The 25,183-nt window shown below is 53.3% G+C and overlaps 2 protein-coding genes and 1 pseudogene across 3 annotated transcripts; 2 read left to right on the forward strand and 1 right to left on the reverse strand.

Moving 5' to 3' along the window:
- Positions 1-463: 463 nt before the first annotated feature.
- CDC25B (cell division cycle 25B) lies at positions 464-10,357 on the reverse strand (the record flags this gene model as incomplete). Its single annotated transcript, XM_081097702.1, has 16 exons — positions 464-2,396; positions 2,545-2,656; positions 3,269-3,402; positions 3,595-3,693; positions 3,815-3,877; positions 4,413-4,508; positions 4,660-4,836; positions 4,929-5,009; positions 5,410-5,541; positions 5,724-5,846; positions 5,948-6,070; positions 6,257-6,289; positions 6,462-6,507; positions 8,331-8,382; positions 8,990-9,099; positions 10,155-10,357. The coding sequence occupies 16 exons, from the start codon at positions 10,355-10,357 to the stop codon at positions 2,256-2,258; spliced, it is 1,725 nt and encodes a 574-aa protein (XP_080953828.1). The 3' UTR covers positions 464-2,255.
- Positions 10,358-13,295: 2,938 nt separating this feature from the next.
- On the forward strand, positions 13,296-14,632 carry LOC308523697 (ubiquitin-ribosomal protein eS31 fusion protein-like; annotated as a pseudogene). Its single transcript has 2 exons — positions 13,296-13,740; positions 14,549-14,632. The product of its transcript is annotated as a ubiquitin-ribosomal protein eS31 fusion protein-like (transcript).
- A 7,135-nt stretch (positions 14,633-21,767) lies between these two features.
- CENPB (centromere protein B) lies at positions 21,768-24,409 on the forward strand (the record flags this gene model as incomplete). Its single annotated transcript, XM_081097953.1, has 1 exon — positions 21,768-24,409. One exon carries the CDS (start codon positions 21,768-21,770, stop codon positions 23,583-23,585), a length of 1,818 nt encoding a protein of 605 aa, XP_080954079.1. The 3' UTR covers positions 23,586-24,409.
- Between the last annotated feature and the right edge of the window lie 774 nt (positions 24,410-25,183).

A 25,183-nucleotide genomic window follows, 5' to 3' on the forward strand; every position in this document is an offset into this window, starting at 1 on the left:
TAGACTCAGCCTTGGAACCCGGAGTCCCTTCTAATTGCTAGAAATAGCCTCCACATCCCCATCTGCAAAACAAAGTGAGTAATCATCCCACCACCTACTTTGGAAGGTAGATGAACTTCCACAGAAAGTGGTAATGACCCCTGCCCTGTGTGTACTCTGTCAGACAGCATCTTATGTGTACATTTGCAAAGGAGTTCCTGCAATCACCAGCAGCTCACATTGGTGGGGGTGGGGTAGTTAACAGAGCAGTGGTATTCCCAGAGGGTTTCCTGAGACACCAGGTTTGGGCCTGGGACCAATTCTACCAGATTGGTGGTTTCCCATTTGCTGATCTTGAACTCAACATCTCCAAGGTCAGCGGTTCTCAACCTGTGGGTCGCGACCCCTTTGGGGGTCGAACCACCCTTTCACAGGGGTCGCCTAAGACCATCGGAAAACACATATATAATTACATATTGTTTTTGTGATTAATCACTATGCTTTAATTATGTTAAATTTGTAACAATGAAATTAGGGGTCACCACAACATGAGGAACTGTATTAAAGGGTCGCGGCATTAGGAAGGTTGAGAACCACTGTCCTAGGTGGTGGACGCTCTGTTGGGCACTGGGGATACTGAAGAAATCCATTTCCCTGACAGGGCATTGGATTGGTAAGTTGGTAGACTCCTGAGAGTGACAATTGAAATGGAGTCTTACAGGAGGAATAACAGATAAGGGAGAGCCTTTCTGAGGGTGGTGCAACAGATGCAAAGGCAAGGAACTGTGAAGAGCAAGGTATGGAGCATTTGTCAGAGGGGAGCAAGGAGGTGGTGTGCAATGAGTTCTAGAGGAGTGATGGGTTTACTCTTGCCTTCTTGGTTCGAAGTTTAGGAAGGCTGCTTGAGTAGCCAGATGAGGGGAAAGGTCTCAGGAAGACTTGGGAAGACAGCATGAGGTGGCCTCCCCAGGAGTCTTCCAGCCCCAATCTGCCGATCTGCCCTGCCCTATCCCACCATCTGCATTGGCTGTGGTCTTGTCAAGGGCTCCACAGAGAACACAATGCTGGTTGCTCAACTTGCTCAGTGCTTTATTGAAACAAGGCCCTAACAGATGACTCATCAGGGCCTTCAAGCACAGCCCTTCCCACATCCTGAGATTAAAAAGTCAGAGGTGGTTCTGACCTTGGTTTAGCTGCCACCTCGACATTTCCTCTTGAATATTTTCAAACCTTAAAGTGTAAAGATTTTGTCCAGACAGACACATATATACTCCCGCCGAAGGCTGTCACGCTCGCTGAAATGCTTCCACGCAGTGGTTTATGTGCGAGGCGTTGTGCATCTACAGCTCTCCATCCATTTATCATCCATCCGTTTGTCCATCCATCTGTTCATTCATGACAAGACAGCAGCAAGTTCTCACAAGTCAGGCCCCAGGGTTCACAGCAGTGGGGGCTGGGCTTCCAGTGAGGTTAAGGACGCAGGCCTTAGCCCTCACCCAGGGGCCCCCAAGTATAACATCCCTTTCCAAGGCAACAGAAGACAGGCCAAGTGGGTAAATAAGGTTTGAGTCCATAACCCCAACTGGACCGGGAGAGCCTAATGGGTAACTTTGGGTGGGGCATCCCTCCCTTCTGGTGACCGCTTGACCACCTGTGAATGACCTGAGATGGGCAAAAAAATCAGACAGACAAGTCAGGCATGCAGGTAACACTGAAACAGGAAGAGTAAGAGCTTACGTTTGTGCTGGAGGTGTACGTAAGGAGGGACAGGAAAGAGGGAACGAGAAAGCAGGAACAGGCAGACACACGCAGGAGTGCTACTGAGGGCCAGGGCACAGTGCTACTCCTAGGGCAGGGAGGAGTGCGGCTCTGGCCCATCTTGGGGCTGTGGTTTCCCTCAGCCTCAAACACACAAACAAAGCCTCTAGGAAAAAGGGGACTTTTCTGGACACAGGGAGACAAAGGGTTAACCCAAACAAGAAAGAAAAAAAGCAAAAGATTCCTGTTGGACACAAAATACTTCCTTTGAGCTGGACATAATCCAATTTCACTGTCAACAGGCTGGGTTCTTCTAGGAGATGGGGTGTTGGTAGAGGGGTGGCACCAGGGTATGGAGTATGGTTGGAGTGAGACAAGGGGATCAGGGCTGGGGCGCATGGACAGGACACCCTCACTGTCCTGGGGCCTCCAGCAGATCCTCACTATTATAAGCCTCTGGGTAGCTGGTGCCCAGGCCACTCGAGGCAATGAAGGTAGGTGAGTCCGTGGCTGGCCTTTCACTGGTCCTGCAGGCGGCTGCAGAGCTCCCTCCGGCTCCGCTCCCCAGCCCAGCTGCGCGTCTTGAGGCGGAAGGTCCTCAGCTTGTCCTTGAAGGCCTCGTGGTTCATGGGCCGATAGTCTTGGGGTTCACAGAAGGTCTAGGGCAGGATGGGAGAGGGCAATCAATATGGGGGCATGGGCAATTGGGGGGGCAGTCTTCCCTTCTCTTAGGGTGTTGCCTGGCCAAGCCCTTTCCCTGCAGTCCAACCCTCCCCCAGAGGCCGTGGCCACCCCTGCCTGCGGTACCGGGTGCTGCGGGAAGAACTCCTTGTAGCCGCCTTTGAGGATGTACATCTCAGGATAGTAGAGGCTGGGGTAGTCATTGATGGTTCGATCTCGCTCCCTGATGAAACGGCACCTGGGACCAATGGGTGTGGGAGTCAGAGCTGGGCGTGCAGTAGGGTGGACCTCAGGGAACCTGTTCCCTGCACCCACTCCTTTGAGCGCCTTGGGAAAGCTGGAGAGCAGGCACTTTTAGGTCAGTCCGGCTCCTGAGCACTGAAGAGGCTGGGAGTTGGAAGGAAGAAGGAAAACCAAGGGAGCCTGTTTCTAGAAGGCAGTTGTGGGATCATTGTTAGTGTTATCTGGCCTGGACTGGGAAAGGGGAAGCAGAACGAAGAGAAGTTGCCAAAATTCAAGAGATCTGTTCAGGAGGTCTGGACAAGACTCGGTGAGGGAAGGAAAGGACATCTGAACACCAGGAGGGTCAATGTCACTGAGGACTGGGACAGGGTTTTAAGGACACTGCTGAAGGCTTGGGATCAGATTTGGGGGCGGGGGTGACAATGGGTAGAGGGTGAGGATTGATGGGAAAGACTGCAGGAGGGTGCCGTGCACAAGGAAGCAGGGATGAGGTCTGCTTCAGGCGGTCAGATGAGCCAAGAGGCCCAGGTCAAGGAAGGGCTGGGCTCAGGCTCTTGGCCACAGGACGGCTCCAGCACCTACAAGCTTGGGTGGAGCTGGGACTCACATGCGGGGCCCACGCTCAGATGAGAATTCACAGTGGAAAATGAGGATGATCCTCTTGTCCAGGCTACAGGGTGTGATGGGGCTCTGCAGCAGGAACATCTCGGCGTCCTGTTCCAGGGGCAGGTTCACAGCAGTCTGCAGAGTAGCCGGAGGTCAGGCCACTGCCCTGGGCCTGGCTGGCAGACGCCGCCCCTAGGCAGTTCCCATCTTTCAAAAGGGTGACCCCCACCTCTTGTTGGGCAGGACCCTTCCCCATGAAAGGGCGCCCCCACAGATGAAGGATAGAACCAGTGGGTCTTCAGCACCTCTCTGGTCACCCTGCCTCACCTTGATGTGCCCGCCTTCATACTCGTAGGGGTATCTGCAGTCCACAATCACAAACCTCTCCACGATGTTGCTGAACTTGCCCATCAGCAGGGCCACCATCTGCGGAAGCCACAGAGATGGGTTCCAGCAGGTCAGAGGCTGGCTCCTAACCCTTCCCTACCCAGTGCTTGCAGCCTGTTCTCAGCGAAGGTTAACAGACGAACAGCTCATCTGCACATACCGTTTCTGGTGAGATGTACTTGAGGTCTTGGTGCTTCCCATCCACAGTCTGTAGGAGGAAGGCCTGCATGAAGAGGGGAGAGAGAGAGCTTGAGAAAGAGCAGAGGAAGAAGGTGAAATGGGTAAGACGAGGAGCAGGAACTGTCCGCGGTGGTCACTGTCCAGGATGTTCTCAACCTCGTCGTGACACAAGCCCAAGAGGCCACACCTGATTCGACCTTCAAATTCAGCTCTGATTCCCATAGCCACCGAGAGGAGCCTTTTGGGTCTGATGCCCCAGGAACAACCTCCCAAGGGGAAATGAAGGGGAGCAGAAGCGATAGACTCCTGCCTCTGCCTCCAGTTCTGCCAAGCCCGGGAATGAGGTCCGGGGAGGGTCAAGCTAGACGTCCGTTTGGAAATGTTTTCCAAGGTGGAGACATTGCTGATGCGTGGACACACGTGAGATAGCGTCAGGAGACTGAGTAGAGTCCAGGGGAGAGTATGCAAAGGTCAGAGCAAAGGGGCCTCTGGTGAGAGAGGGTGGCACTGAAGCAGCTGCTGGGCGAGGGGGCTACCGTTGGCGAGGGGTGGAGCCTGGCGGTCTTGCCAGCTGGTACCTTAGAGTAATCCCCAATCAGTTCGCGGTGGTCACTGTCCAGGATGTTCTCAATCTCGTCGTGACACAAGGACTTGGAGCGAAGGACCCGGGCTTTCTGTGAGATAGACGGCAGCCAGGATCAGGGGGGGAGCTGCCCCTCCAGGCCCAGTCTGGCTGGTACCCCTCCTTGCCTGCACCCTGGCTGAGAAGGGCTTGCAGGGTAGCCTGGAAAGGTGGCAGCCCCGCCCCAGGAGGAGGGCTCTCACAGGTTCCTCGGCCTCCTGCTGCTCCTCCAGAGGGGTCACACTTTTCCTCCGCTTGTTCTGTACGGGCAGGTCCCTGTCCTGGGGTCGCTCTAGTCTCTTGAGGATGGGCCGGATCACACCGCAGGGCATGGACGGAGAGCGGAAGAGCCGCTGGCACTTGCTGTACATGATGAAGTCCTGGCAAGGGCAGTGGATCGGGGGTCAGAGTGCTCAGCTCCTGCTTGCCCCCAATCCCACCTGGAGGGTAGGCGGCCACCCCAGAAGCTCACCTGCTCCTCCTCCTTTTCCAAAGTCTTGACCAGTGGGGCGCTAATGAGGCTCTCCATGCCTGGGGGAACTGAATCAGTGTCCTGAAGCCAAATCAGCAAGGATATGGGTCACACCAACAGGCACAGGCCAAATCCCTCAGGCCCCAGTCCTCCAGCGCAGCCTTCTCTGGCCTTGCCAGCACCTCCACACTGGGCAGCCCCCCAGAACCAGGAGGGCAGGGACCCTTCACTGCTGGGGCTTGCACAGAACCATGAGAAGCCGTGCAGGGGCGCATTCCCTCCACCCTGCCCAGCCGCCCCTCACTGCAGCACCAGCCACCTGCTCTTCTCTGATTGGCCAGAGGTCAGGCTGTGACTCCGTTACCTCAGATTCCTCTGACATTGGGATGCGGTCATAGTCTTGCTGCAGGAGCTCAGAGCTCTCCTCTGGGACATCCCAGGGAGGGAGATGTAGGGGGCCTGATGGAGCAAGACTGCCTACCTCTAAGTCATCCTCCAGGATGTCCACAAACCCATCATCTTCGTCAGGAACTCCCTTGGTGGGGGTCAGGGGGAAGCGCTGGGCCAGGGGACTCAGCTCCTCTACTTCCATCTTCCGCTCAGGGGTGAGACACTTGTACGGGTGACAAACAGATGCAGGCTACTCAGGGGTGGGGACCCAAGGCAGTCCCCACCCCTCTCCTTCTGATAAAAGGTTCCTTTGCCTCAGGCTCAGTCACCCTCCCATCCCCAGGCTGCCTTCGGGGGCACCTGCCCTGTGCGCCTGCCCTGCAAGGGTCAGCTCTCCCCATGTACCATCAAGTCGGGGGCCGAGCTTGGCCTCTGGGCAAAGGCTGCTCTGCGGTTGGCCCACTCAGCCAGAGCATGGGCGTGGTTGGGATGTGTGGGCTTCCATGGCATCTTGAAGACGAACCCATCCTGTGGGCGGGGGGAGGTGGTGTCATCACATGCCAGAGCACCACCCAGCAGGCCCCTCTCTCTCCCTGGAGTGGTCCCACTCTGGCCTGCGGGACGCGCACATTCTCCTTATCCTCCTCGGAGCTGTGGGCAGTTTGGTCACGCGCTTCACTCTTCTTCCAGCTGCCAGGCGCTCGGGCATTGGTGATGTTCCGTAGCACAGGGCTGTGGCCCAGAAGCCTCACCTGGGGAGCCAGGGGGGCCGCAGGTACTGAAGGTTACCTTTCTCTGGCACCAGCCCAGGCCTTACCTTCTCCCATCCCTCCCCTGAATGCCCCTGCTCACCAGTTCACCTCCCAAACTCCACCTCCCATGGCCAGACCAGGAGTTGGGCCTTAGGACCCTCCTGCCCTGCCTCAGCGGGCACTCACCGGCAAGGACTGGAAGCGTCGGATGGGGAACTGCTTGCTGCAGAAGGAAACAGGGACACGTCAGGGCTGGAGAGTCTGGGACCGTCGTGGCGAGCATACAGGATGCCCCTCCACCCGGGCCCTGAGCACCCTGCCCCTGCCAATGGGGGCAGAGGTAGCCTATGGTGGGTAGACCACCGGAGCCTGTAAGGGGAAGCCCAAGCACTTGCCTTCGAACGAACCGGCTAGCTGCCTGGATGGCCTGCTCAAACCTAGGAGAGAGAAGGGTTCCATGCAGCCCACTTCCCACTACAGCCCAACACCCACCTCCAGCATCAGGTCCCCTGTCCACAAGACCTGAGGACCAGGGCTAAGGACAGTGGAAAGGGGAAGTAGAAAGAATGTCAACTATCTGGGGACCCAGCTATTGAGGAGGGGGAAGATGAGAGTCAGCCTGGGATTTTAAAGGCTCCCTGAATGGAAGAGGGCCCAGAGAATGGCAGCAATGGAGACAGCTGGGGTAGGTCAAAAGGTGGCTGAGCGTTACCCAGACAACGGTCATGCCAGCCTGCCCACAGGCCTTCCACCTGTATGCAAATCACCTCAGCGGGGCCATATGGCCGCCAGGAAAGGCATTCATCCATCCCATGTTGACAGGCCTTGGCCGACAATGTGGGTGTCTCCAGGGCCTGGATGCCAGCAAGGCTGGGCTTCCCTCCCCTTGTGTGGGGCTCTCTGGGCTCCCCCCAGGACAGCGGTCCGGTTTAGTGTGCCCTTGGATCAGCCAGTTTGCCATGCCAGACCCCCTAGTGACAAACGTGTAGGGTTCCACCCTCTTCTCCCTCCTGTGGAATTTTTCAGGACCCAGCCTCTGTCCCACCCCCTCCTCCTGCCTGAGGAGAGGCCAGCAGGCAAGGAATTCCAGCAGATGTTCCTTCTGAGGCTGGAGCACCAGCTTCTGTAGATAGGCCCCACCCCCTCTAGCTGTGTTACCAGAGACCACCTGCCATCAGGGCTTTGTGCATCTATGCGTACACTCACACACACACACACACACACACACACACACACACGCTTCTTTCTGAAAAACTGTAACCGTCAAAGCAGGTGCAGCGGGGGCGGGCACTGAGGACTAAAATGACAGGGGGTTGGGCCCCAAGGTGTAGGCAGGTGGCTGTGCCCAGACAACCTGGCATCAGGGATGACCAATTTCATAGGCTTGGTCTCCAATCTGCACCTGAGCCTTGGGGTAAAGCAGGGACAGCTCGTTGCCACCAAAACCTAACCTGCAGGCCCTCCGCCCAATTCTCTTCTCGTTTCCTGTTTGTGAACAAACCCTGTAGCCCAGCCCAGCCTAGTCTGATCAAAGGCTGTGGGAGAAAAAACAGCCACTGCCCTAAACTCAAAGCCATCGTCCCCCCAGCCCAGGCGGGGGATGCCCAGCTGTTCTCACTAATACCTGGCAGCTGCTCTCCCTGCGGAGGCTTGAACAGCTGGATGGGACAGCTGTGTTCTAGAAAGTACTACTCCTGCCCCACAACCAAGGCGGGTGGGATCTAGCCCACCAGCTCCCTCTCCAGTCCATCTCTCAAAGAGCCTGGTCCAGGGGTGGACAAGAGGGTCAAGTGTCACTGAAGCCAGAGGTTGCTGATAGGATGGCTGAGAGCCAAACCAGCCTGTAGCAACTATTTTGTGTGGCCTGGAGTGACAAAAGTTTTGAATTAGTTGGACCATGTTTTAAAATTGTGGTATTTCACACACACACATATGTATAGGCAGAAAGGAAAACAGCACACATACCAGCCTATGTTCCCATAAGGGCTGACTAGCGTCAAGCATCTGCTGCTCCCAGAGGCCGCTGTCCCCACCACCCTACCCTGAGCCTACTCTCAGATGCTCCTGTGAGAACAGCCCCTTCTCCGAGACAGGGAGCAAGCAAGATCCCAGAACTTAGGAAGGTCAATTAGTCCCCCCATATGGGGACCCAGGGGGGTCTGTCCACTCTCCCAGGCTTCCCCAGTGAGTGTCTCCTACAGCTGGGATTCCCAAAGGCAGGTGCCAAGTCCTGTAGTGGGGATCCCTCTTCTTTACTCACGTCTGCTCCGCCATCTGGGGGTCCATGGGGCTGGGAGAATCCATGCAGAGCCCTGAGGGAACAGAGTGCTTGGGTTTGAAAGTAGTGCCATTTTCTGTATTCTCCCCCACCATGTCCCAACCCTATTCAGAAGGGGAAAAAAACCTGTTTCTATTTTAAATATCGACACATTAAAAAAATGAAGCAAAACCCACCCATGGACCCCAACAGCCCAGGCTGCCCCCCAATTGTCCAGGGCTCCACTCCCTATTTGCTATGAAAACACTTCTACATGGTTTGTAAATCAAAACTTCGTTAAGCATTTTTCTTGAACTGGTTTAAGATCATTTGTTCTGGAAGAGATAACAGCTTTTTAAAAGGAGGATTCTATAGCTGGGGGCAAGTGCGTGTTATAAAATAACCAGCTTTCCGTCCTAATGCCTCCCAGGTGGGGCTGTGGTTCAGGGGCTTTGGTTTTAAATAGGTGAGATCTCATCTCCTGCAGAGGGCCCCACCCAACCACCGGTTCCGCCTGGATGTGGTGAGCCCAGCCCCAGCCAGAGGAGGGCCGGGGAGGCTTCTCAGACCTCCCGGTTGTTGGAAGGACATTAGTCTGATTGGCAGGGAAATGAGGAGGCTCAGGCAGCCCCCCAAAGTCCCCTGGCACCCCTGGGCCTCACCTGCATCAGAAGATTCAGAGGACTCAGACGACAGGGAGGATGCTGACGCTCGCCGCGGGGACAGGGATAGGCATGTGAGCAGGCTGCCTACCTGACTCTTTGGGGCCTCCCTGGGAAGGGAGCAGGGACCCAGGGAAGTAGAAAGGTAAATGGGGGGTTCAAGGGCTGGCTGGCCCATGTTCCCACCAGCCACCCACTTCCGAAGGGCCCATCCAGCTTCTGCACTGCCCCAAGGTAGGCGATGGCATGGAAAACCTGCCCTCTTCTCTGTAGGCAGGCTCCTACAGAGGCCCTAAGTGTCTTCTCTTCGTTGGTTGGTTTAAGAAAGATCCTCCTGGGTACAGGGGGAGGGGAGCCCAAGACAAGAGGAAGGAGCTGGGCTGGGGATCATCCTGGGGGTGGGGCAGTAGAGCAGCCTCCAGGCAGCGGTTCTCAACCTGTGGGTCTCGACCCCTGAAAATACATTCTGCATCTCAGATATTTACATAACGATTCATAACAGTAGCAACATTACAGTTATGAAGTAGCAACGAAAATAATTTTATGGTTGGGGGTCACCACAACATGAGGACCTGTATTAAAGGGTCGGAGCATTAGGAAGGTTGGGAACCACTGCTCCAGAGCCCTTAGGCTCCTACCCATCCACAGGCCTTCCTAAAGGGAGAGCCAAGACTTGGGGTTCTGTAGCTGGGAGGACAACCCAGCCGGGACCCTGCAGGTAACTCAGGGAGCAGGACCAGTGTTTAACCCTTTAACCCCCAGGAAAGAACTAGGGGTAGAGGGAGCAGGGGCAAGGGACCTAGGAGAACTGGATTGCTCTGCCTTCTAGTTCCCCTCCAGGCTCACTGATCCCCTGCCTGGGGCAAAATGGTGGCGACAGGGGCAATAGGGAGGCAGCATGATGGAGGCACACTGAGGGAGGAGGAGGGGAAAAGAGGATCTTCAGAGTCTGGTGCCGAATAAGAACAGGTCACCTAGAGGGTGTAAGCCGCACAGTCCCGGCCTCACCGCCCCTGTCCCGGGTCCCCAAAGCAGGCTCTCCCCGGGATGCCTCCTTACTCGCCTCTCGGATTCGGATCCCATGGGGGGTTTCCCCAGGAGGCCCGGGACCAACACCCTAGTGCCGACCTCTCACCCCACACCCGGCCTCCCTGGGGCGCCCTACCTGCCGAGTCCAGCGAGGTCGTGCATGGTCTGGGTGAGGGTGGCGACCGGCGAGAAAGTGGCCGCACGCTCCGGAGACCCCAAGAGGCCCTGAGCTCCCAGCCGGAGGCCCGGGAGGTGGCTCGGACGCTCGGCGCCCCCGCGCACGCCGGCAGGGCTGAGAGCGGGGCTCGGTGCGGCGGGGTCCGGCTGCAGCAGCTCCATCGCGGGACACCCCCCCACGCCGGGCACAGCTGGCCCGGACCAGGTGGGGCGCGGGCCTGGGGTGGAGGCGGGGGGGAGGGAGGAAAACGGGGCCGGAGCGAGGGAGGCGAGGGAGGAGAGGGAAGCGGGGAGGGCGGGGAGGGGTGGAGGGGCGCGGGGATCAGCCGCCCGTGCGGGAAGCCTCTGCCGCCGCTGCCACCTCTGCTCCTTATATATTCGAAAAATAACAGCGGCCGCGCCGCCGGGCGCCGCCAATCCGGGCGCGGGCTAGAGGAGGGCGGGCCGGAGGGCGGGCCCCGCGGGGGAAAGGCGCGGAGGCGAGACCCGCCCGGCCCGCTCAGTTTCAGGCTTCGGTGGAAGCGGAGGAATTGGGGTTCCTCCCAGGCCCCACCCCCCGCACCCCACCCCGAGGTCCCAGGGCCTGAGCATCCTGGCTTCCCAGGTCCCGTTTCTCGGGATGTGGTTTGGAGTGACCCCGAGCGGAGCGGGCCCCAGGGGGAGCCTCGGGAGGGATCCCCGCGGTTGGATGTCATTACGAGCACCGCTAGGCAGTGAGGGGCTCCGTCCCGGGAGTCGGCGGACGCAGGGGCGGGCTCTGCGAGGCCGTGTTCGCCGCCTGACAGACCGGGACACCGCGGTGTGAAGTTCATGGGCGCATTCAAAGCCGCCGGCCGGGCAGCTGGTGGAGCCGAGAGTCCCCGCTGGCAGCTCTGCCCGCGCAGCTTCCCCGCCCCAGACGGGCTTCCCCGGAGCCCAGCTCCCTCCAGGAGCCCCCAGCGTAGGAGGTGGACCCGCGGTGGGCGCTTCCGGGGGTGGGGGTCCAGGTTAGAGGTGACCCCAAGGGGCCCAGTTTTCTCTGGCTGCACCAGAGGAGCTCTGATGGGTGGTCTAGACAGGGGTTCTGATGGCGAGGGTGTCGGTGACCTCAAAACCCAGTTATGGAAGTATCTCCCGTCCGTTGGTGGTTTGGCTACTGTGGTGCCGATGGGCATCACATTGTTTAACTGGTGTCTCTTTGATCACCTGGGAGGCGGAACTTGTCACTAGTTTAAACTGAGCAGCTTCTAATTCTCTAGTCACCTTCCAGCGAGCCCGCTGTCCTGGAGTGAGGCAGGAAGGCTTTACCCAAAATCAAGTGGGCGACAAGCCGCTTTTGCATCCTGTCTTCCCAGGGAAGAGGAGGTCTTCGGCTGGGAGGGGCGGGCCTCTGGCAGGCAGGAGCTGCAGCCTCCCCCCTTCTCCTGCAGTTCCAACCACCCAACCTTGGCTGCAAAAGGGAGGGCTGGAAGTGGGGGTTCCCAGGGGCCTGCCAGGGAACAGACGTGTAGAGGAAGGGGATGGGAAGACCCAGTCCCACCTCAGAGGGATGACCTGGGAGGGGATGGTGACCCTTCTCTCAACATTTTGCCTAGCTCCTGTGCTGTGCCAGGAGCTATGCTGTGTGCTGGGCAGGAAGGCTGAAGTTTCAGGTCAAGAGTCCTGCTCGAACCTCCAAGATTCAAGGCCGTGACTGCCTGGCGGTCGGTCTCCCACCTAAAAGACCAGAAATAAAACTACCCTGAGGGTTTCATGGTCAAAATCAGCCCAGCAGGGGTTACCCACACATTGCTTCTACAGGGTGTGCAGAGGTGGTGGGAGTAGGTGGGGAGAGGGCCGCTATATTCCCGTCGCTGAGATCCCACAGTCCTGTCACCTCTGGGCCAGTGGAGAGGAGCCAGGACCACAGAGGGGTCATTCCAGAGCATCCCAGCTCTGTGGATCTTCCTGAACCTCCTTTCGCCAATCAGATGTGTTAAAAACACACCCTGTCAATAAAAATAAGCTAAAAGAAATTGCAGCCCTAGCGGGTTTGGCTCAGTGGATAGAGCACTGGCCTGCGGACTGAAGGTCGCGGGTTCGATTCTAGTCAAGGGCACGTGCCTGGGATGCAGGCTCAATCCCCAGTAGGGGGCATGCAGGAGACGATCAATGATTCCCTCTCATCTTTGATGTTTCTATCTCTCTCTCCCTCTCCCTCTCTGAAATCAATAAAAACATTTAAAAAAAAAAGAAAAGAAAAGACATTACAGCCCCGGGGGGTGGCTCAGGTGGCTGGAGCATTGTCCTGTACACCAAAAGATTTCAGGTTCAATTGCAGGGCAGGGCATATACTGAGGTGCAGGTTCGATGCTCGGTTGGGGCATGTATGGAAGGCAGCCAATCCATTGATGTTTTTCTCTCTCCCCACCCCACTCTCTCTCTCTAAAAAGATTAGTGAATATGTCCTCTGGTGAGGATTAAAAAAAAAGAAGAAGAAGCAATTGCAAACATCATAGTCAGAGGATCAACTCCTCCCATCCAGCCACATTTCTGGGCTGAAAGCTCTGTCTTCCCATGGAAAAGAATGACCTGGCAGCGGACTGTACACATCAAGCACTGGGCTTGGTTAAGGAGTGTGGTGTGACCCCAGAGCACTGCCAGAGAAGAGGAAAAATTACCACATGCTCGTAAAATCCTGCTTCTCCAAGCCTGTTAACAAACAGCATCTTTGTGGGACTAATTTTTCTGGTACCTTTTTTTTTGGAGGGGGGGGGTCATGGATTGTGACATGTTAAATGGTTTTTGTGGGTTGTTTTTTTTTTAATCCTCATCGGAGGATATGTTTTCTTTTTAAATTATTATTTTTGAGTTTTAGAGAGAGAGGAAGGGGGAGAGAGAAACATCAGTGAGAGAGAAACATCTATCGGTTGCTCCTGTATGTGCCTTGACTGGGGATTGAACCTGCAACCCTATGGTGTCCCAGACGCCACTCCAACAACTTAGCCACCCGGCCAGGGCAACATGTTAAATGATTTTTAAAAATTGGTACATGGGCTGCGGTAGCAGCCCCAGGAACCATGTGGGCCTGCCTTGCGCTCTTCCTTTCCGACCCGCCATCGGTGGTGGAGTTGCCACCAAGATGCAGATTTTCGTGAAAACCCTCACGGGAAGACCATCACTCTGGAGGTCGAAACCTCAGATACAAAGAAAATGTAAAGGCCAAGATCCAAGATAAGGAAGGAATTCCTCCTGATTAGCAAAGACTGGTCTTTGCTGGCAAGCAACTGGAAGACGGATGTACTTTGTCTGACTACAACATTCAACATTCATCTTGTGTTGAGACTTCGTGGTGGTGCTAAGAAAAGGGAGAAGTCTTACCTCACTCCCAAGAAGAATAAGAATAGGAGAAAGAAGGTGAAGCTGGCTGTCCTGAAATACTACAGCGTGGATGAAAATGGCAAAGTCAGTTGCCTTCGTCAGAAGTGCCCTTCAGATGAATGTGGTGCTGGAGTTTTTACGGCCAGCCACTTTGACAGACACTATTGTGGCAATGTTGTCTGACCTATTGCTTCAACAGAAGACAGGTACTTGTATTTGCTTCAACAGAAGACAGGTAATTAATTGTATTTGGGTTAATAAAAGACATGAACTAACAATAAAAAAAAATTGGTACATGGTACCAAAAATTCAGACAAAGGATAAAATTTAACTGGTACAAAAGAGGTAGTGATCATTCAATCTCCCTCCCCAGAGGCAGCCACTATTATAAATTTGTTGCATAGTCTGTAACAGTCCAAGCCAAAAGAAACATAATGGGAAGCACAAATATGAGCCACATATGTAATTCAAAAAGTTTTAGTAGCCACATTAAAAATTAAAAAGAAACATAAAATTTTATTAGTTTTCTTAATTTAATGTGTTAAAAATATTATCATTTCAACATATTAACATAAAAATTATGAATAATACATTTTACATACTTTTTTCTGGTACCAAGTCTTCAAAGCCCAATGTACATTTTACACTCACAGCACATCTCAACTTGGACTTGGAATGTACTTTTCAAGCACTGGGTAGTCACATATGAGATCAGTGGCTACCACAGTGAACAGGGCAGGTCTATATATTTACAAGCATATGTATGCCCATATCTTTATAAATATACAAACAGAACATGAAACATCGTTGTACATCTTGCTTTCTCTATTTTATTTGGAGACAGATCCATATTAGTACCATAATGATATATATTTATTCAGTTCTCTAATGCTGAACATTTAGGTTATTAGTTTTTGCAGTGATGCAGACAGTACGCATTGCATGAATTCCTAAAGCGGAAATGCTGGAAAGTATGGACCTTACGCACTGAAACCTCCTGTTCTCTTTTCTCAGTCTCATTTCCTCAAGCTGACTGAGCTATTGAAGAGCAGGGACATGTCTTTTGCCTCTCCTCCCTTCTCCCAGCACCTCAAATAGGCTCCAGCCCCAGCCTGGCCTCTGGCCTCTGGCCCCAATATTCCACTTCTAGGGATTTCTCTTAAGGATATGACAAAAGTACATACTGATGTATGTATGTTCATTGAGTCATTTTTAATAACAACAAAACACGGAGCATAAGGTGGGTGTCCTTCAACATGGGAACAGCCAATGAGGGTGCAATACCTGTGTAATACCTGCAGCCTTTATTTTTTTAAAATATTTTTATTGATTTCAGAGAGGAAGGGAAAGGGATATAGAAATATCAATGATGAGAAAGAATCATCGACCAGCTGCCTCCTGCATGCCCCCTACTGGGGATGGAGCCCACAACCTGGGCATGTGCCCTTGACTGGACTCTAACCCAGGACCTTTAAGCTCACAGGTTGATGCTCTATCCACTGAGCCAAATCAGCCAGGGCAACCTTCAGCCTTTAAAGAGAACAGGCGCCCGGCTGGCATGGCTCAGTGGTTGAGCATCAACCTATGAATCAGGAGGTCATGGTTTGATTCCCTGTCAGGGCACATGCCCGGGTTGTGGACTCGATCCCCAGTGCAGAAGGCAGCCAATCAATGGTTTTTTCTAATCATTGATGTTTCTGTCTCTCTCCCCCTCTCCCTTCCTCTCTGAAATCAATAAAAATGTATTTAAAAAAAAGAACAGGCACTGGAGGGTAGGAATGCCTGGCACCCTGCTGGGCCCAATAAGTAACTGAATGATTACATGGAAAATGGTCTTTGGAAAAAAGGGTTCCTAAAATAAAAGAAGTTTGAAACTCACTGATGTAGACATTTATTGACATGAAAAGATGTTCACAATATTGGCTACAAAATATTATGCTAAATGTTATCCTATTAATAACAATATGCACAGCCCTGACCGGTTTGGCTCAGAGTCCTTCGGACTGAAGGATCCCAGGTTCGATTCCGGTCAAGGGCATGTACCTTGGTTGTGGGCACATCCCCAGTAGAGGGTGTGCAGGAGGCAGCTGATCGATGTTTCTCTCTCATCGATGTTTCTAACTCTCTATCCTTCTCCCTTCCTCTCTGTAAAAAATCAATAAAATATATTTTAAAAAAACCACCAATATGCACAGAAAAGTGTCCTTTAAGGATATTCTCTGAGTGGTGGACTTAAAGGTGATTAAATGTTGCCCTAGCCCAGTAATCGGCAAACTGCAGCTCGCGAGCCACATGCGGCTCTTTGGCCCCTTGAGTGTGGCTCTCCCACAAAATACCAACTTCTGCGCATGGGCCACGAAGTTTCAAATGCACTGTACGTGCGCGCCTGCACGTGGTATTTTGTGGAAGAGCCACACTCAAGGGGCCAAAGAGCCGCATGTGGCTTCTGAGCTGCAGTTTGCCAACCACTGCCCTAGCCGATTTGGCTCAGTGGATAAAGCATCAGCCTGCGGACCAAAGGGTCTCTGGATCCGATTCCGGTCAAGGGGATGTACCTTGGTTGCAGGCTCCTCCCCGGCCCAGGGCCCTGGTCAGGGCTCCTGCAGGAGGCAACCAATTGATGTGTTTCTCTCACATTGATGTTTCTCTCTGTCTCTCCCCCTCTCTCTTCCATTCTCTCTAAAAATCAATGGAAAAATATCATCGGGTGAGGATTAACAAAAACAAACAAACAATAAATAAAGGTGATTAAATGTTTTTATCCTCAAAAATTTCTGTATTTTAAAATATTTTCCAAAGAACAGGCATAGTTTTCATTTTTATTTTTTTTCTGGCTCCCCGCCCCCCGCCCCCAAAGACAGGAGGGGAGAGGAAGACAGAGATAGAAACATCAATGATAATCAATGATCGGCTGCCTCCTGCATGCCCGCTGCAACCTGGCATGTGACTTGATCCTAATCAAACGGGATTATGTCCAACCAACTGAGCCACACCCACCAGGGCTCCTTTTCATTGTAAAGGGACTGTTAGTACTTGCTTATTGAAGAAAACTCGGAAAGTTCAGCAAGGTACTGGGGGTGAGGGGAGCCCACCCACAGAGCAATCACCCAAACACCCACTGATAAGCCAGAATGGGTGAGGATAAGCCAGGAGGGATATATGTCACACGGATGAAATCTCCAAAATGTAGCAAGGTTTCCTGAAGATGTGAGGAAAGGAATCCTCAGACAGATGGCCCTATATTCACCTTTGCACGGGACCACACACCCATTATGGGCCAAGCACTGATCTGGCCTGCAAAGGGAAAAGTCTCCTACATTTTCTTCTGGATCTTGTGATTAGAGGAATTTTTTTTTTTTTTCTATCTCAGGGGTGGGAATGGGCTCTCTTAGTAAGACACAAAACCCAGAAGCATTACAGGAAAAATTGATAGACCTGCCTACTTAAAGATTTAAAACTTCGCATATCTAAGACTCCCTAGACCAGTGATGGCGAACCTATGACACCCGTGTCAGAGGTGACACGCAAACTCACTTTTTTGGTTGATTTTTCTTTGCTAAATGGCATTTAAATATATAAAATAAATATCAAAAGTATAAGTCTTTGTTTTACTATGGTTGCAAAGATCAAAACATTTCTATATGTGACACGGCACCAGAGTTAAGTTAGGGTTTTTCAAAATGCTGACACGCCAAGCTCAAAAGGTTCGCCATCACTGCCCTAGACTATGTTAAAGGACAAATGTAGAATATATTTGCAATATACTTAAAGATTTTGCTCAGAGATGAAGAGCCCCTAAAAGTCAACAACAACAACAAAAAACCAAAACAAATATAAGGGATACATGAGCAAAGATCTGACTAGAAAATCCAAAGGATTCAAATGGCCAACACACGCATGAAAGGAGAAATGCACACTAACCAGCAGTGAGTTACACTGTCTTCCCTTGGCTTCCAGAACACCATACAGGCGTGGTTTTCCTCCTACATTTCAGCTGTTCCTCACGAGTTTCCATTTTAAAAAAAAGAAAATATTGCCTGGCCGGTGTGGCTCAGTAGTTGAACCAGGAGGTCACGGTTTGACTCTTGATCAGGGCACATGGCTGGATTTTGGACTTGATCCCCAGTAGGGGTGTGCAGGAGGCAGCCAATTGATGATTCTCTCTTATCACTGATGTTTCTATCGCTCCCTCTCCCTCCCTCTCTCTGAAATCAATAAAAAACATTTTAAAAATTAAAAAAATAAATAAGAATATATTATTGCCCTGCTAGTGTTTCTCAGTGGTTAGCATCATCCACGCATCAAAGGGTCTCAGGTTCGATTCCCAGTCAACGGCATGAACCTGAGTTAAAGGTTCGATCCCAGCTCTGGGCATGTGTGGGAGACACAATCAACGACTCTCATAAATGTTTTTTCTCTCTCTCTTTCTACCCACCAGGGGGCAGACAATTGACCAGTGGACCAGTCGCTATGACGTGCACTGACCACCAGGGGGCAGATGTTCTCACCGATAGGTTAGCTTGCTGCTGGGGTCCGGCCTGATTGGGGACTGAGTGAGATGGGCCGGACATGCCCTGGAGCCCTCCTGTGGTCCCTCAGTACTTCCTTGGGCCACATTTTGCCTTCAATACTGCGGCGATTCTTCTTGGCATTGACTCCATGAGATGTTGAAAGGTGATGCGAGGAATCTGACACCATGCCTGATGAATAGCACTGTCCAGTTCTGTGAGGTTTGATGGTTGTGGAACCAGATGCCTGATGGCTCTTTTAACTTCGTCCCACAAATGCTCAATTGGATGGAGATCTGGTGATTGTGGGGGCCACCTAAGCAAGGTAAAGTCTCCCTCATGTTCTTGAAACCACTCCTGCACAATATGAGCACCATGGCATGGCGCATTGTCTTGTTGGAAGAAGCCATCTCCATTGGGATACGCCATCAACATGATAGGATGAACTTGATCAGCAATGATACTTAGGTATGTTGTGCTATTCAGACGTCATTCCACACGAATTAAAGGGCCCAAATCATGCCAGGAAAACATGCCCCAAACCATAACACTCCCCCCACCAGCTTGAAGGGTTGTACTCATGCATGTGGGGTGCATGCTTTCATGCTGTTTCCTCCAAATTCTCACCCTGCCATCTGCATGATGCAACTGGAAACGTGATTCATCGGACCACATGACTTTTTTCCAATGCTCGACTGTCCAATCCTTGTGTTCCTGTGTGAAATGGAGACATTTTATCTTGGTAACTGCAGACAGCAAAGGTGTTGGAACAGGCCTTCGGCTTCCATATCCCATACGATGCAGTGTACGGCTAATTTGCCTACAAATGTCAGGTGGTCATAATAATCTGGCCACTCACATTCAAATATATCCCACGTTCAAAGGCTGTTAAATCGTGTTGTTTACCCACATCTTCAGAAAAAAAAAATCACTGCTACTGTTGTGGTAAACAACCTGCTTCCCTATTTATAATGGTCTGGCCCTCTAGCAACTTCAGCGCTAAATTATAGCTAATTTGCCTACAAATGTCAGGTGGTCATAATAATCTGGACAGATTATAATTTATATATAATTAAAGTATAGTTGACATACAATATTATATTAGTTTTAGGTGTACAACATAGTGATTTGACATTTATGTATGTATCTTTTAAAATATATATATTTTTATTGATTTCAGAGAAGAAGGGAGAGGGAGAGAGAGAGACAGAAACAACAATGATGAAAGAGAATCATAGATAGGCTGCCTCCTGCATGGCCCCTACTGGGGATCAGCCCACAACCCGGGCATGTGCCCTGATTGGGAATTGAACTGTTACCTCCTGGTTCATAGGTCAAGGCTCAACCACTTAGCCATGCCGGCCAGGCCACATTTACATACCTTATGATGTGAATACCACAATAAGTCTAGTAACCACCTGTTACCATACAAAGTTATTATATTATTAGCTATTTTCCTATACTGTACATTACATCCTTATGACTTATTTATTTTATAACTGGAAGTTTGTACCTCTTATTCTCCTTCGTCCCTTTCACCCGCCACTGCCCACTCTCCTCTCCTCTGGCAACCATCATTTTGTTCTCTGTATCTATGAATCTGTTTCTGTTTTGTTTTGTTTATCCACTTGTTTTGTTTCTTAGATTCCACATATAAATGAAATCATATGGTATTCATCTTTGATTTACTTCACTTAGCATAATACCCCTCTACGTCCATCCATGTTGTCATAAATGGCTAGCTTTCATTCATTTTTAAGTTATGTCTTAGCAGTATTCCATTGTATACATATACCACATTTCCTGCATCTCGTGAGTTTCTTGCTAGTTCTTTCTTGAGCCCTTAACCTTGGAGAGCCCAGGGCACAGTCTTTGGTTCTCTATTCTTCTTTGTCTACATCCACTCACTTGAAGCATCATCCAGCTCCAGGTCCTCACTCAGCCTGTCTGCCTGGGGTCACAGCCTTCCTCTCTACCTACTCCTTACGTTAGTGTAAGAGTTTTTGTTTTTGTTTTTTAAAATTGATTTCAGAGAGGAAGGGAGAGGGAGAGAGAGAGAGAAACATCAATGATGAGGAAGAATCATTGATCGGCTGCCTCCTGCACACCTCACACTGGGGATTGAGCCTGCAACCTGGGCATGTGCATGACTTCCTGGTTCATAGGTCCATGCTCAACCAGTTGGACAGTCTAAGAGTTTTTTGATTGCTTGTTTGTTTCCTTGATTTTAGAGAGAGAGAGGAAGAGAGAGAAACATCGATATGTGAGAGAGAAACATTGATTAGCTGCCTCTAGAACGCACCCTGATCAGGGATGGAACCTTCGAACTTTCAGTGTACTGGACAATGAAAGTCCAACCAACTGAGCCACACCTTAGGGCGCTCTAAGAGGTTTTTAAAATACTGTAGCACATTCAATGTTTTAAGAACTTCATTTTTATGTGTTTGGTTCAGGAACAAGAGGTTTCGGGGATTCATGTGTATGTGTGCCTATGTACTAGTATATACATGATGTTATTTTTGTAGGTACAAACACATTTATGACTATATGCATGTGACACACTGAGATGTTACAGTGTTTATGAATTGTGGGATCACTGTCAAATAGATTTAAAACTGGTGTTGCTATTATAAATGTGTAACAATAAGCTACATAGATTCTAGTTCATCCATAATTGGAACAATATACAACCATTAAAAAGTATGTTGGCAATACTTTACCGATATGGCAAAATTCTAATCACTCGATGCCAGGTAAAACTGCAGGAGATGCCAGATATACAGTCTAATACAGTCTGATGCCAGTTTTATGCAATAAAAAATTTTTTAAAATATATTTTATTGATTTTTTACAGAGAGGAAGGGAAAGAGATAGCGAGCCAGAAACATCGATGAGAGAGAAACATCGATCAGCCGCCTCCTGCACATCCCCCACTGGGGATGTGCCCGCAACCCAGGTACATGCCCTTGACCGGAATCGAACCCGGGACCCCCCAGTCCACAGGCCGACGCTCCATCCACTGAGCCAAACCGGTTTTGGCTATGCAATAAAATTTTTTAAAAAGAAAACTGCATGTGCCTAGAGAAAAGACTGGAACTGTATAAAAATGTTACCTGAGCATCTCTCCAGGTATTGGGGTGAAAGGGGAATTCTAGTTTCCTGTATTTTTCAGTTTCCGCCAAAAACGTGGATTATTTTTACCTTAATAAAACAGAAAACACAATTGTTCTTCTTCACAAGCCGCAAATCGCGGCTCACCCGGCTCAGTGGGCAGGCACGGCGCCCCTGTCCCCAGGTCACCGGGATCCCGAGCGCGGGCGGGTCCAGCAGGCCGCAGCGCCCTCCGGCGGCCGGTCCGGGGTGGCAGGGAGGAGGGTGGGCGCGGAGAACCGGGAGGCGGTGCCGGGCGTCCCCGCGCTTCCCGCGAGATCCCGCTCCGCCCGCTCCGCCCCGCTCGCCGCGCTCCCCGCGCCTCGCCACTTCCTGCCTTCGGTGCCCGCGCCACCCGCCCTCGTCCGCGCTCGCCGCCTGCCGCCCGCCGCCCGGCGCCCCCGAAGGTGTCCCCGGCCCGGCCGGGTCGCCACCCTGCCGGCTGCCCCGCGAGCCGCTTTGTCTCGGGCGGGGCGCGCGGGAGAGGCCACCAGGTGCCCCCCGCCGCGGGCCCGGGCCCCCCGCCCCGGGGAGGCGGCGGTGGCGCCCGGCCCCGGGGCGGGGGGCGCGCCGGGATGGGCCCCAAGCGGCGGCAGCTGACGTTCCGGGAGAAGTCGCGGATCATCCAGGAGGTGGAGGAGAACCCGGACCTGCGCAAGGGCGAGATCGCGCGGCGCTTCAACATCCCGCCGTCCACGCTGAGCACCATCCTGAAGAACAAGCGCGCCATCCTGGCGTCGGAGCGCAAGTACGGGGTGGCCTCCACCTGCCGCAAGACCAACAAGCTGTCTCCGTACGACAAGCTCGAGGGGCTGCTCATCGCCTGGTTCCAGCAGATCCGCGCTGCCGGCCTGCCCGTGAAGGGCATCATCCTCAAGGAGAAGGCTCTGCGGATCGCGGAGGAGCTGGGCATGGATGACTTCACTGCCTCCAACGGCTGGCTGGACCGCTTCCGCCGGCGCCACGGAGTCGTGTCCTGCAGTGGGGTGGCCCGCGCCCGCTCACGCAGCGCCGCTCCCCGAGCCCCAGCAGCGCCCGCCAGCCCGCCGGCGGTGCCCTCGGAGGGCAGCGGCGGCAGTACCACGGGCTGGCGCGCTCGGGAGGAGCAGCCGCCGTCGGTGGCCGAGGGCTACGCCTCCCAGGACGTGTTCAGCGCCACCGAGACCAGTTTATGGTACGACTTTCTGCCCGATCAGGCCGCGGGGCTGTGCGGCAGCGATGGACGGGCTCGCCGGGCCACCCAACGCCTGAGCGTGTTGCTGTGCGCCAACGCCGACGGCAGTGAGAAGCTGCCCCCGCTGGTGGCGGGCAAGTCAGCCAAGCCCCGTGCTGGCCAAGCCGGCCTGCCCTGCGACTACACCGCCAACTCCAAGGGTGGAGTTACCACCCAGGCCCTGGCCAAGTACCTGAAGGCCCTGGACACCCGCATGGCCGCAGAGTCTCGCCGAGTCCTGCTGCTTGCTGGCCGCCTGGCCGCCCAGTCCGTGGATACCTCAGGCCTCCGGCATGTGCAGCTAGCCTTCCTCCCGCCCGGCACCGTGCAGCCACTGGAGCGGGGAGTTGTCCAACAGGTGAAGGGCCACTACCGCCAGGCCATGCTGCTCAAGGCCATGGCTGCGCTAGAGGGCCAAGATCGTTCAGGCCTGCAGCTGAGCCTCATGGAGGCCCTGCACTTCGTGGCTGCAGCTTGGCAGGCAGTGGAGCCTTCTGACATAGCTGCCTGCTTTCGTGAGGCTGGCTTTGGGGGTGGCCCAAATGCTACCATCACCACTGCCCTCAAGAGCGAGGGAGAGGAAGAGGAGGAGGAGGAGGAAGAAGAGGAAGAGGAGGGAGAAGGGGAGGAGGAGGAGGCAGAGGAGGAGGAGGAGGAAGGGGAGGAAGAGGAAGAAGGGGGGGAAGGAGAGGAGTTGGGGGAGGAAGAGGAGGTGGAAGAGGAGGCTGATGTTGATGACAGTGAGGAAGAGGAAGAGGAGGAGGAGGAGGAGGAGGAGGAGAGCTCCTCTGAGGGCTTGGAGGCAGAGGACTGGGCCCAGGGTGTAATGGAGGCCGGTGGCAGCTTCGGAGGCTATGGTGCCCAGGAGGAGGCCCAGTACCCTACCCTCCATTTCCTGGAAGGTGAGGCAGACTCTGAGTCGGACAGTGAGGAAGAGGAGGACGACGATGAAGACGATGACGATGAAGATGATGAAGATGAGGATGGTGATGAGGTGCCTGTGCCTAGCTTTGGGGAGGCCATGGCCTACTTCGCTATGGTAAAGAGGTACCTGACCTCCTTCCCCATCGATGATCGTGTGCAGAGCCACATCCTCCACTTGGAACACGATCTGGTCCATGTGACCAGGAAGAACCATGCCAGGCAGGCAGGCGTTCGGGGTCTTGGACATCAAAGCTGAGCCACTGGGCCTAGCCATGCTCCTCAACCCAGATGTGGCAGCACCAGCCCAGGGCAAAAGGACTCTTTGGGCAGCTGCTGTGGATGGAGCCAGAGTAGGGAGCCCCAGATGCTACCATCACTTTAGCGATGTTCCCCCGGCCCTGTGAACAAGCCCAGTCACCTTGGTAGGGCCCAGGGTTGGGGTCAGCCTCACTGCCTGCTTATTGCCTCTTTCTCAGAGTCCTCTTTCCTCCCCATTTGCCCCTGAACTTGGGGGACCAGGTGGGGAGCTGTCCGGTGCTACCACACCATGCCATCAGTGGACTAGGCCACAGCAGCCACCAGGGATGGGCCCTGGAGGCTCCCGGCCAGACAGTGCCTCTCCCCTCTGCCGTCCACACCAGGTCTCTGGTGGGGGGGGACCCCAAAGCCATTCTGGGAAGGGCTTCAGAGGAAGGTCCAGCCTAGGCCCCTATGAGGCTGGCAGCCCCCCATCCCTGCCCCCAGACCGCCTCAAGAAGCACAGTCTAACCACAGGCTCCTAAGCCTGCTTCTGCCTGCTTTCCCACCTCCCCAATCCCTTTCTCTGGCCCAGCCCATGTTACTTTGGCCCTAGGTTTTCTTAACAGATGGGAGGTTCCCAAGAAGCCCTCCAGGGGAGTGAAAGTGGGCATTTCCCTTGTGGGCAGCTGCAGGCCCCATGCCTCTCCTTCCTCCTGGCAGGGTCCTATCTTGGGCAAGGGGCCTGGGTCTGGGCCCAGAGTCCAGTTGTCCAGCTGCTCCTTTCCCAGTATGAATTCAATAAATCCATCCACTCCCTTTTTGTGGGGTGAATGTTTTAACAGCCAAGGGTGCATCATCCTTCATGGTCTGGGCTTGCGTCTGTTTTGGGGACACATACTTTCCCAGTTTCCTTTGTTCCTTGCTCTGGGGGACATTAAAGCAAGTGTTGAGTGAGTGGCCACAGCCTAGGCCCTGACTAGGGTGAGAGGCCACCTCTGTGTCTAAATGCGATCTACACTTGGGGAGGAAGGGGTCTTCAGTGCACCTGCCTGGGCATGGCTTTGAGGAAGCCAGGCCTTCTACTGCTTTGGGGTTAGAGAGAAGCTTGGGGTCAGTTGACGGACAGGAGGGAGGGAGCTGCAGTCTCTGTTGGGCTAAATTAAACTATATAGGCACCCGGGAACTAGGCCTCTCAAGGCTCTTTAAAAGTCGTTTAAGGAGTGGGACCAGAGGTCAGAAAGAAAGGGGTGCTAGGGCAGCTCCTATGCTACAGGTTGGAGTTTGGAGGGGCATACAGGTGCCTCAAGAGGGCATCTCCAAGCCTAGTGGCTGTCCTTGGGGACAGTGGCAGAAGAAAGGTGATATTGCTGGGGAGAGATTGCACCCCACAAGAAACTGAAAATGAATTAGCAACTCCCTTTGCAGTGCCCTCCAGTCCAAAGGTGAAGACAGGCCCCTTGATGATCCTAACCCCTTGCTTTTTTTTCAGGGCCAGTCTCGCCTTCCTGGCCCTCCAGCATTGAGGCCTTCAGGCCCCAGCGGTTCCACCTAGGGCAGGGCCTGAGCTTGAGCAGGGAAGGGAGCTCTGGGCCCCAAACCGGTTTTCCCACCTTG

This window comes from Myotis nattereri, assembly GCF_964212035.1.
Source record: "Myotis nattereri genome assembly, chromosome: 8".
NCBI lineage: Eukaryota > Metazoa > Chordata > Mammalia > Chiroptera > Vespertilionidae > Myotis > Myotis nattereri.